General features: G+C 40.5%; 1 protein-coding gene and 1 long non-coding RNA gene across 2 annotated transcripts; both read left to right on the top strand.

Moving 5' to 3' along the window:
• The first annotated feature begins 38 nt into the window (after positions 1–38).
• On the top strand, positions 39–4664 carry LOC117090291. The gene is made up of 3 exons (XR_004439963.1): positions 39–1552; positions 2431–2479; positions 2923–4664. It is a non-coding gene; the product is annotated as an uncharacterized LOC117090291 (long non-coding RNA).
• A 6364-nt stretch (positions 4665–11028) lies between these two features.
• Positions 11029–12618, top strand: LOC117090293 (collagen alpha-2(VIII) chain-like). The gene has a single exon (XM_033222444.1). The coding sequence runs from the start codon at positions 11261–11263 to the stop codon at positions 11822–11824; it is 564 nt and encodes a 187-aa protein (XP_033078335.1). The 5' UTR covers positions 11029–11260; the 3' UTR covers positions 11825–12618.
• Positions 12619–12645: the final 27 nt, after the last annotated feature.

The raw sequence follows: 12645 nt of genomic DNA on the forward strand, positions 1-12645 counted from the left end.
ATGGTGGCGCATAACTGTAATTCCAGCTACTCGGGAGGCTGGGGCAGGAGAATCGCTTAAACTCGGGAGGCAGAGGTTGCAGTGAGTCGAGATTGCACCACTGCACTCCAGCCTGGGTGACAAAGGTAAACTTCATCTAAAAAGAAAGAAAAAGAAAAGCTAAGCATGGGCTTAATTTCTGTGAGGTTTAAAGCTGCAAAGAGTTACTCTTCATGAAGTAGGTGGGATCCCAGCTGGGCCATGAAATGTGAGTGGGGTTTGCTCAGCTGGTGGAATTTGAAGGATAATTATTTATGTAGGTAACAGGTAAACACAATCAGGTGTCTAGGAAAGAGAATGAGGGATTCAGAGTGTAGGAAACCAGTTGGAGCTATAAAACAAGGAGGACAGGATTCATGTCGAAGGTTTGTAGGAAATAGTGCTGGCGTAATATCTTGTACTCAAACAGTTCCATGGATTGGTGACAGATCTTTTTTTTTTTCTTTTTTCTGATGAGTCAACTATTATGCCTGGATATTCATCTATCTATGTAACTGGTTGAGAAACAGGGAGTAACAGTAAAGAACTGTCTTAGAATAGATCTGGTGGCAGCAGAAGAGAATATGAGACACATTGTCCTCACAGAGCTTGAAGAGTGTGAGGGTAGTTTGAGGGCCACGCTGTTGTCTTAGAGTGAAGTGAGGAGAACCTATATGGGTTTGGTAGTCATGGGTATGGAAGGAGGAATGAAATGTGAAAGCCCATTGGCGGCAGAATCAAAATGGCTTGGTCTTTGTAGTCCACTATTAAGTGAGGAGGAGGAATTATTGGCTGACTTAGGAAGAAGTAAAAAATGTGAAATATCAATAAAACCCAAAGCTTGCGATTTTAGTCAGGGTAAAACTTAAACATTGTGTGATTCTAGTTAGATTATTGAGCAGTTTTGTTCCATGTATTTTATATCCCATATCTTCTAGCTATGACCCTATTTCTTTATTTCTTGACATAGCCAAACATTTTTCAAACTGACAGCTTTATTGTGATACAGTTTTTATGTGATAAGCCTCACCCTTCAATTGTACAGTTCAGTGGTTTTTAGTATATTCAGAGTTATGCAACCATTACCACCGCCTAATTTCAGAACATTTTCATCTCCCTAAAAAGAAACCCCGTACCCATCAGCAGTCACGTACCTGTCTCCCCCACCATTCATCCTGGCAACCTCTGATCTAATTTCTATCTCTGTAGATTTGCCTGTCCTGGACATTTCATATAAATAGAATCATACAAAACGTGGCATTTTGTGACTGGCTTTTCTTTACAGTGATTATAAATCAAATGCCTGAAGAGGCTAAGCTTAGCATAGTGTTTGCTGTACAACTTTGACAACTGAACTTTTTTAAAGTTGAAAATATGACTGTGTCTGTATATATGGCAAATTATCTTAGATGATCCTTACTTGGATTATTAAGAATTTTTTCTTCTGGTGTTCTTGAACTGTCTCAACATTCAGCAGGAACCCTTTGGAGACAAAGAGCATTAAGAATGTGGAACACATATTGACAAAATGAAGGTAATTTAAAACAGTAGTAGAGTCGACCACTTTCTGGTGTCGCTGCTGCTGACACTGTGTATTAAGAAAAGTTTACTTACCTTCCTTTTGATGGAGGTGCTAGAACTATTTCTTTCTTGTGTTTAGATTTCAACAGCCCTTTGCATAGGTATTATGTGGTTGTACAAATGTACTTTGTTTTAATCTGAAAACAGAAACTTCCTTTCTTCCCACTTTCTGAGACTCTGCAACCTTAAAGGAAGAGTGGGGGTACTTTAAAGGAAAGGTGGTGGTGGCTGGGTAATGGGGAACAACGTCTACTGTATACTTCCTTTCCCAAAACGAGTCCCCGTCTACTGTCAGAATTTCCAAAATGTGAAGATCAAGTGTGGTGTTAACTCATTAACTAATGACTAGACTTTGAGTGGTTGTGGAAGCAAAATCTCAGTGAGTGCCTGGATGTTCTAATTCTGTTAAATCAGTGAGTGCACATTCTATACAATACTCTCTTAGTCCAGTAACAGATTTAAGCAGTGGGAGATAGATTTCTATGTTTCAGAAATGAAATACACAAAGAATAAACATTTTTAATCCCCTGATTCTTTACCCAAGTTTAATGTTTTAGAGAGTTTATCTTGTAGATTTTCTTTCCCTTCCATTAAACTGTTACTTTCAAAAGTCCCAGAATTTGGGGAAAGCAAATGGGAGAGACACTCGCTTGCATTCTCCAGGATAAGGGAGTGAAGAGGACTTCTTTCCCTCATTTTATTATTGAATAATGTCATGAGAACAATTATTAAGGTGAATGGTCTATAGTAGACACTATAGGGCACGTAGAAATTGTTCGAGCAGGAATAATTCTCGTGATAATTTTTTCTGTTTCCTTCTTTCTTTTCAAGGTATGTATTGGGTGGAGGAGCATTATGTATGGAACTTCTCACAGAACAGGTGATTATTTTCTTATAACATCCAATTTTCACCCTCAATACAGTGTTTCGATTATGGGAAGTTAGGTTGTAAGTAGAAGGTTCTCTTAAAGAAATTTTGGTGTTTTTTATTTTATTTTTTTTTATTTTCATAGCTCCTACTTTCAAGAATGAAAAAGGTCAACCAGTGAAATGAGATTGTACTTGGTGCTGAATCTATGCTAGGATCGGCATTAAGAGTGACCTTTATTTAAGGTTCTAATTTGCTCATGGTTGGGCACTTAGAACGTCAGTTTGTTGGTTCTTGTGAGATTCTGTAAATGGTCCGATTTTACTTTTTCCCCTTGTCTCCAGACGTTTTAACACTGATCTGCTGCTGTTGAGGTATATGCCATCTTGCTAGGCCTTCTCAAGTGGGAATCAGGAATGCTGGTGTGTTCTAGAGATGTTTTGTTCTTCCTGTAGGGCTGAAGCAGTGCCTACTCAATAGAACCGGTCAGCGTGCAAAGAAATGCCACCTGACTCAAAGGCAAAGCCAGAGTGCAGCTTGGAGCAAAGAAGGTACTTTTATTAAGAATTTTACGTAAACCATAAGAGATATTTTATATTACTTTGCGAGCCTTCTTCCTGTCTTGACTTAATTCTTTTTGAGAGAATTCAATTCATTTTCATTTGGTTTGTTTTCTTCTTGTTATAAAGATGATCTATAGAAAATATAGAAGTATAAGAAAATTAAAGATACTAACTGATAATCACTTAATGATTTAGTATCTGCTTGTTTAGTCTTTGTTATATTTGCTGTAGGCAAACATGGCTGCAGTTGTCAATTTATTATTGATATGTATACCCTAGTAAGTTAAAAGTTATATGTACTTTGAAGTTTTGCAAAATTGAGTTCATGTTATAGAATTAGTTGCCGATGAACTTTTCTGTGCTAGGCACTAGTCTTTTTTTTTTATTTCTTTATTTCTTTATTGATTTATTTTTCCTTTTTTTCCCCTCTGGACCTATACTTACCAAGTCTTTTTATTTGTTACTTTTTATTAACTCTTTCGATCCTCTTAAAAACTTAAAAAGAGGGTATTACTGATATCTGCATCTTGTAGATGAGGTAACTGAAGGTAACCGAAGGTAACTTGTCCAGGGTCACAGGTGGCAGAGCAAGGATTAAAACCAGACAGTCTGGCAGCCCAAGGCCCAACCAAGAGGAGCTGAGAGCAAGCCACGGGGCAGAAGGATGTTGGCGAGGCTGCTTTCCTCTTTAGTTAACATGAAACACAGGCTGTAACTTTAATTCTAGGACATTACCAAGAAAGTCTTCCAAAGCCATAGCTTTTTTACCATGACCATGACTTTTAGCAAGAATTTGTGGTTTAAAGACAACATGGTGCTCTGAGAAGCTTCTGTTTACTCTCATGGAGGGACTGGTTGTTGAGCTAAATAGTGAAATCCTGGAGCACACAGCCTTTAGGGCAGCTTCTGACCTATTTCTGTGGTCAGGAAAGACACCTGTCTTTCCCTGCTGCCCAGAACCTCCAGTTATTCACCTTCAGAGTTTCCTCTTCTGTGATCACATTCAGATGAGAGATCTGTTTTGTTTTTCTCAGGGTAGGAGGAAGTGAGTCACCACCTATACTAAGCAGTCTAGTCTTCTATGTATAAATGAACAAGGTTGGGCAGCCAAATTTGAGAAACCTTGTATAATCCTGACATTCTCCAAGAGAATCCAACAGGATGTCAGGATTATGCACGGTGGTAAAGTGGTCTCATGTTAGTTGTGTCCACAGCTCTCATCAGAAGCAGACACAGATACGTTTGTAGGAAAGCATCTCTTACTTAAGCCTGTAGGATTCCCAGAGATTAAAAGCAGGTAACAATGAATTCAGTGAAATCATAGCATTCAAGTAGTCAACCGAACATATTTCAGAATTGTCAGAAACAATGAATAATATGTTTCCCAAAGACTGCAGGTTTTGGAATTATCAGATGCCAAACACGGACTTCAAATATTATAATTGGGAGAAAATAGTTACATGTGAAATAAACCTAATATATCAAAAAAGATGGACTCATAAAACTGAGTGAGCAGTAAGACCACCAGGAATGATGAGGAAGATCTGAAGGGAAAATGGATGAAATAGAACTTACAGAAATAAAATACATAGCTGGGTATGGTGGCTCATACCTGTAATCCCAGCACTTTTTGAGAGGCTGAGATGGGAGGATGGCATGAGCCCAGGAGTTGGAGACGAGCCTGGACAACATGGTGAGAACTCGTTTCTACAAAAAATACCCACCACCACCACCAAGAAAAAAATACCCGACCACCACTGCCAAAAATAAATACCCAACCACCACCACCAAAAAATACCCAACCACCACCACCAAAAAAAAAAGTTAGCTGGGTATGGGGCACCTGCCTATAGTCCCTGCTACTCTCTGAGGTGGGAGGATCACTTGAGCCCAGGGGGCCAAGTCTGCAGGTTCGTGCCACTGCAGTCCAGCCTGGGTGACAGAGTGAGACTCTGTCTCAGAATAAGATGAAATAAGGGAATACAAAATGTAATTGTTGAAATAAGAAACTCAGTGGATGGATTAGACACCAGAAGAAAGGAATAATTGGTTAGACGATTATCTCCAAAAAGTAAGTCCGTATGTTACACGGAGAGACATGAGGACAAATGATAGGACAGAAGTTGGTGGGGTTGGCGGGGAGAGGGAGATCAGAATGAGGTCTGAAATATGTCTTAATGGAAAACCAGGAGGAAATATTAAAATTACATTGGAAAGTGAAATAGAAATTCTAAAGGTGACAGAAGGCAGTCCACATAAATCAGTCACAACAAATGTAAATGGACGAAAGTTACCAGTTAGACCGATGGACGAAATAAAACAATATCCAGCTGTTTTAATCCATCATATTTAAAATATGAAGATGTGAAAAGATTGAAAGTTTTTATAAAGGAGAGAGAGTGATAAAGATATGCTAGTACACATTAACCAAAAACAAGAGACAGAGCTTCAGTTTCAAACAAAATAGGATTTTGAAACAGAAAGCATTAGTAACAACTTGATACTAAATGACTGTTAATTAGGAAGATGTACCAATTTTCATAGTTTATGTCCCTATCAAAATAGCCTCAAAATACAGAGGAAAAACTGAAAGAACCACAGAGAGAAATTGACAAGTCTGCCATCATATTTGGAGATTTCAACATACTCTGCTTACTATAAGTAAGTTATACAGAATGCCCATATATAGATTTGAATAACCAGTGAACGGACATGGTATAATGGACAAATACAGACCTCTGTACCCAATAGTTAGATATTCTATATTGTTCTTGAGCATCTTTGGACTGTGTGAGAAACCTTAATTATATACTAATCCGTAAAGCAAGTCAGAGGATTTAAAAATATTTGGTGCCATCCACACCATATAATTTATAATGTAAATGTGAAGCAGTTAAGGTTAGAAGTCAATAAGGAAGAGATTAACCAAAAGCTACATGAATTTGGAAATTAAACACCCTTGTAATTCATAGTTGAAAAAAATCCATTGAAATTTTAGAATGCTTAGAATTAAACCATAGTTAAAATACGAAACTTCTATCTGCTCCACTCTCTCACCCGCTACTTCCCTCTTCCTAGCTGGAACATTCAAGAGGCTAATCTTTTTCAATGAAGAACACCCAAATACTGAAAAGTAGAAAAAAGACAGATGTTATTCTCTGATTTTAGTTAAATCTATAAGTTACTAACAAAACCAGAAAACAAATGTTGATTGGTGGAATTTTACAATTCATGCAGACAGCCCTTAGGTCACACAGGGATTTGAAGTTAAAATTGCAGAATATCTAGAGAATAGTAATAATGCAATTGTTCCGTATTAAGAGACTAGAGGAGAGCTCAGAGGAATGTTCATTGCCTTAAAATCCTGAAGTCATTAAGAAAAGAATGAAAATGAATTAAGCCTCTAACTCATTCTTAGAAAGGACAATCAAAAACCCTGAAGGAAAGCAGAATGGGGAAATGATTAAAGATAAACAAGCAGAGGCCGGCGCGGTGGCTCACGCCTGTAATCCCAGCACTTTGGGAGGCCGAGATGGACGGATCACGAGGTCAGCAGATGGAGACCATCCTGGCTAACACGGTGAAACCCCGTCTCTACTAAAAATACAAAAATTAGCCGGGTGCAGTGGCGGGCACCTGTAGTCCCAGCTACATGGGAAGGTGAGGCAGGAGAATGGCGTGAACCCGGGAGGCGGAGCTTGCAGTGAGTGAAGATCACACCACTGCACTCCAGCCTGGGTGATAAAGCGAGACTCCGTCTCAAAAAAAAAAAAAAGATATACAAGCAGAAATCAGTTGAGTTTAGAAGAATAGAAGGGGCTAAATCCCCAGTACAGTAAAGCCTCTGCAGAAACATTTCTTTAAACTGGGCTTTGAGTACGTTGCTCCTGATAATTGAAACTGGGAAAGGCCAACATTCTTCGTTTCTCCTAGTGTTTTGGGTGGTGGGCAGTAGGGTTTGGAAGTGACGGCTTCACAGTCATTTGGGAGCTTCAGGGTATATGTACTTTGTATATACAGTTTGTTTCTGAATCTTTTATTTTTGTCCTTTCTGTGAAAATACAGACTGATTGAAAAATGCTTTTTCATTAATGTTAAGAAAAACGTGTTACTACACATTTTATATCTTCGTATTTTCGCTGCATTATGGCAGGGCTTTGCTATTTTAAAGAGCTCTTAGAAGTTGAAAAAGGCTACCCTGTATACATGGGAGAAGTGGTGGTGGGGTGTGGTGGCTCACACCTATAATCCCAGCACTTTGGGAGGCTGAGTTGGGTGGATGACCTGAGGTCAGCAGTTTGAGACCAGCCTAGTTCATAATTAACATATATTCTGAGAACAATACAACAATTTGAAATAAAAATGTCTCCAGATCTCTTAAAATAAAAGGAAGATGGGCAGCTTTACGTAGTGCACTTCCCACAAATGGGCTGGTTTCCCTCAAGAGGCAGGAGTTCTAGCCTACTTGGGATACATACGGGAGGAAAAGTAAGAAAAAGAAAAGAGATTTACATATCAATAAATGAAAATAACACTTCTCCCTGATTATAAAGGAAATCATATTCTTTTTGTAATAATTTGGATGACAAATATTAAGAAAAATCCTTAATTTGCCACTCAAAACATTCTGGCTTGTTGTTTTTTATACTTTTTATACATGTAAATATTTTCTAAAGTAGAATCATATTAGATAGTCTTTTGCCACTTACTATATTTTGGGCATACTTCTGTGACAGGAAATGTATCCTAGCATCATCATTTTTAATAACTGGATGTATATTAAGTTTATCATTGCCACCGCAGAGGTGAATTTTCTTATATATACATTTTAATGGAGTCGAGCAAGCCTTTTTGGACTGAATTCATAGAAGTAGGATTTCTGGAGGGTAATAATTTTGAGGGTCTTGAATAGAAATTTTCAAATTATCCTCCAGGAAAAGTGTCTCAGTTTATACTCCTACCAACAGAAACAGAGCTCCAGGTTCCCCCTTCCATTTGTCATCTTTGCGCCTTTATACAGAAAATGTCATTGTTTTCATGACATTTCCATGATTTCTAATGCTTTTGAATCTGTTTTATGTACCTATTGGCCATTTTTATTTTTGTGAGAAGTGACTGTTTCTCCATTGCCTATTTTCTGTTGAAAATCATTTGGGTTTTTTTTGTTTTTTTTTCTTTTTTTTTTTTTTTTCTGAGTAATTTTAAAGATATCTTTACAGGCTAAAGATACAATCCTTTTATTTGTCATTGAGGTTACTAAAACTTTCCCCTAGTAAGTTATTTATTTCTTTCTATTTTTCTTTTCTTTCTGCCTTCCCTTCCCTTTCCATTCCTTTTTTTCCTTTCCTTTATTTTCCTTTCCTCCTTCTCTTTATCTTTCGTTTCCTTCTTTCCTTCCTTTTTTTGTTTTCTTCCTTTCTTTGCTTTTCCTTCCTTCCTTCTTCCTTTCCTTTCCTTTCTTTTCCCATTCTGTTTCCCCTTTCTTCCTTCCTTCCTTCCTCTCTCCCTCCCTCCTTCTCTTCCTTCCTCTCTCCGTTACTCCCTCTCTTCCTTCCTTCGACCTCCAAACTCCAAAGTCACATTTCACTTGATTTTTATCCTGTCAAATTTGAAAGCGTTTTAACTTAGTGATTTTAGTGTAAACAGGAGCAGGAGAGAATGTAATTATCTAGGTCTCGTTCTGTCACCCAGGCTGGAGTGCAATGCCATAATCACAGCTACTGCAGCCTCGAACTCCTGGGAAGAAGCAATTTTCCCACCTCAGCCTGCCAAGTAGCTAGCATGACAGGTCTGTGCCACAAGGCCCAGCTGTTTTTAAAATTTTTTTTGTAGAGGTGAGAATTCCCTATGCTTCCCAGGCTTGTCTTGAACTCTTTCTTTGAGTAATCCTCCCACCTTGGCTTGTCAAAGTGCTGGGATTACAGGTGTGAACTACTGCTCCCGGCCAAGAGTTTAGTTTTGTTTGCTACTGGTGTTCTTGGTATCTTCTCATATTGGAGGTTTTGGCGCTAGTGCTGAAGGATTACACTCACCATCCAAGGTTTACAGGACTTTTCTTTTAATACGGAACAGATGGAACTGTTCTGCATCTTTTTAGTTCTGCATCTTTGCAGGTATGCATAATGTGCCTACCAGGACTCTGCTTTATATCCATTGAAAGCAAGATGTAATACAGTCAAACTTTGCCTCGATAGAGGCTTTGAAGGAATGGAGTGTTCTAGTTGAATTCTATTATCTTGGAAGTATGAAGGTGAAAAAAATTCAGAACTTAAATTTCCTTTGAATGCAATTTGGAAATATAGCCAATGATTCCACTTTTCTTCTCTAGTAAGTTTGGACATTCTGATCTACTTGGTGTTTTATTATAGAACTGCTAGTGTGCCTGAGACTTAGATTGTGAAGATACTTTTTTAAAACTTTAGCTGTGAGAGGATGTAAATGGTTTTCTATGAGATAAGGCTGGATGAGAACTAATACTTGTACATATACTTTTTAGACTGAACTTCTGATAGCCACTTGTTTTCTTTTTAAACTCATGAAAATAAAACACATTGGATGGAGGGTGGGAGTAGGAAGGAGAGGTATGTGTTTTAATTGCATGCCATTGTTGCATATCGAGACACAACATAGAGTATCCCTGGCTTTTGACCTACAGAAGGAAACACATTTTTCTACCTGCTGTATGGCAGAGGTTCCCGAACACCTGGAGGGATGACTGTAGCACAGATTGCTGAACCCCACTCCAGAGTTTCTGCTTCACCAGGTCCAGGGTAGGGCCTGAGAATTTGCACTTATGAAAAGTTCTCAGGTGCTGCTGGTGCTGCTAGTCCAGAGACTACATTACTGAGAACCACTCTTGTCTACTAACTGTAAATTGTAGAACTCTAGACAAAAGTTTAGTTTGGTCTGAGTTAAGAAGCACCGAGGTTATGGAGCAAATCTTGAAAGATTCAACCCTTGATCCCAGCCTTGTGTGAACTCCAGATACCAATTAGTACACAGTGACATAACACAATTCTTGCTTTTCATGATTGCAAGTCATAGCCAAGTATCACGTGAGAAATTCAGTTTTGTTTGCAAGGCTTAGAGAGGCCAGGTGATTCTAGCAAAATGGGCCTTGTGTTTGTTTTAAACCGGTAAAGAGCTTTGAGTGCTTATTAAATTGAAAGCTTTTTAGATTTATTTTGTATTTATTGTATTGTATTTCTTTTGAGATGGAGTCTTGCTCTGTCGCCCTGGCTGGAGTGCAGTGGTGTGAGCTTGGCTCACTGCAACCTCTGTCTCCTGGGTCCAAGTGATTCTCCTGCCTCAGCCTCCCAAATAGCGGGAATTACCGGCACCCACCACCACACCTGGCTAGTTTTTGTATTTTTAGTAGAGATGGGGTTTCACCATGTTGGCCAGGCTGGTCTCGCACTCCTGACCTCAGATGATCCACCCGTCTCAGGTTCCCAAGGTGCTGGGATTACAGGCTTGAGCCTCTACACCTGGCCCAAAACCTTTGTATTTTTCCAGATATTAAACGTGCTTCTTGTTTGAGAAAAAAAAAAATCTTAACAATAACATAGGAGAATAAGAGAAACGTTTTTCCAGAAAAGAGAAATCATTGTGATTATTTTATCTTATTGGAATGTTGAATAATATAGTCTGCTTCATTAATCATCAAGCATGCTATGGATTTTCCATCTTTGTAAGATCTGTATCTCAGTTCAGGTAATACTGGTAATTTTTGTACTGTATTTGAAGATAAAAATATAGGCCAAAATCATAGACCTTGCATAGAAACTAGGTAATGAAGACAGCTCTAGAGGAACATATAGATACACACACACAGACACACATCTATATATAAAGTATGCACACATATATTTTTTAAAGTTTTGAAGCTTTTAAAGCAAAAGCTGGCCCCTTCCCTCTCCCAGAGTGGGCAGTCCCTGCCCTCTTTCAGAGTGGGCGGGAACAGCGGTTGCATGAGTAGCTTTCCTGATGAGCCACGGGTCCCTCTGGACACACTGCTGCCTGGCCACGCCCCTTTCCCTTTCATCAGCACAATGACCAATAGGCTTGGAGCATTAAGGCCACGCCCCTATTCTACATTCTACTGGTGCCCTGGTTACCACTCCTGTGGCTCAGTCGCAGAGCTGCCTGGTAGGTGACTGGAGGTCTTGATCAGTGCTCGCTGGGATTTCGCTGTTGTGACCCCAACCCCACCTCCCTTTCCCACCCCGCGATGGCGGAAGAAACTCCGCAGAACAGATTGGCTGCAGCCAAGAAAAAGGTAAAAACGCACCAGGCCATGGCCCCCAACCCAGCTACAGATCCCTCCCACGACAAGACTGCTGCCAGAGCCCATATGACTGCTGAGGCACACTGGACAGGGCCCTCCAATGCAGGTGTCTCTGGGATCCCCACGCAAAAGTCTTGTCAGTCAGCCCTGCCCCTTCAGCATCAGCCCAGTCCCTGCCCTCACCAATCACTCCAGGGTGACTCTGGGCCGGTGACTCCTGGGGTTCCCGTCTCCATTACTAGGCCCTCACCTCCTGCCGACCCAAGCTCGACCTCCCTGGGCTCTTTGGGCTCGTGTCGCCAAAGACCTGGGTCCCCCAGCCCCAGGCCCCATCCTCGCCAGTCATCCCTGGTTGACTTTGGGCTGGTGACTCCTGGGGTTCCCGGCTGCAGACTCTGCCCTCCCCTCCTGCTGCCTCAAGGTCAACCTCCCTGGGCTCTTCCCACGGGCGTCTCCAAGGACCTGCTTCCCAACCCTGTGTCTCCTTCCCCCATCATGGAGTGGTAACTCGGACATTGCGCTGATGTGGTCCCTCCCCCCAATCAGGAGGAGTGGAATGTAGTGATGTCACAGTCTGCCTAGGAACTGTCATTACTGGAAGACTGGCCTTTGATCTTATGACCCAGTCCCCTAAGTGATCTCACCCCATTTCTGGTTCCTCTGGTCACAGCGCAGATTTCCAGCAGGAAGGAGAATGGAGACTGTGGGACCTAGGAGCAAGAAGTTTCAGGCTGCCTCACTCCCTTAACATCGACATTGACAGGGGGAAAAGCCTCCACTTCCCCCGTGAGCGCAAAACGTTGACTGTACCTCCATGTGGCAATGGGAGAGTGGGTTTGGTTTGGTTTTCTCCCAGGCTTCTACTTTCCGGAGAGATTTTAACATTTTTTTCTGAGTTCTCCACCTCATATTCTAATTCTCCATGGTTTTGGGACCAGACTGCCCTTCAGTCAGTCGTCTCTGAAGTGAGATTTGCTCATCCTCTGTGGAATAGATCTTGGGAAACTGAACTTGACAGCTTGACTCTTCCTCATATTATCTTGACCTGGGGTACTTTGAGTGCCACAGGATAAATGTGAGACATCTTTCTGAAGCGTCGGTTTCCCTTGATTCTCTTGAGATCAAGAGAAAAAACATGAATATACTTAGGGATGACAGTCACATAGGTTTCTAAGAGAATACCAGACTTCTTTCTGAAATGAGGCTTGGGTAGTCCTCGTTCTGATAAATTCCCGGATTTAACAGAAAGGCTGCCTTCTGCCATGAGGACACATTGATACAGAAGTTTGAGAGGTACTGGTGCGCTTCTTCACACAAACAGACGTGTG

This window comes from Trachypithecus francoisi, unplaced genomic scaffold (assembly GCF_009764315.1).
Source record: "Trachypithecus francoisi isolate TF-2019V2 unplaced genomic scaffold, Tfra_2.0 Contig00991, whole genome shotgun sequence".
Classification (NCBI taxonomy): domain Eukaryota; kingdom Metazoa; phylum Chordata; class Mammalia; order Primates; family Cercopithecidae; genus Trachypithecus; species Trachypithecus francoisi.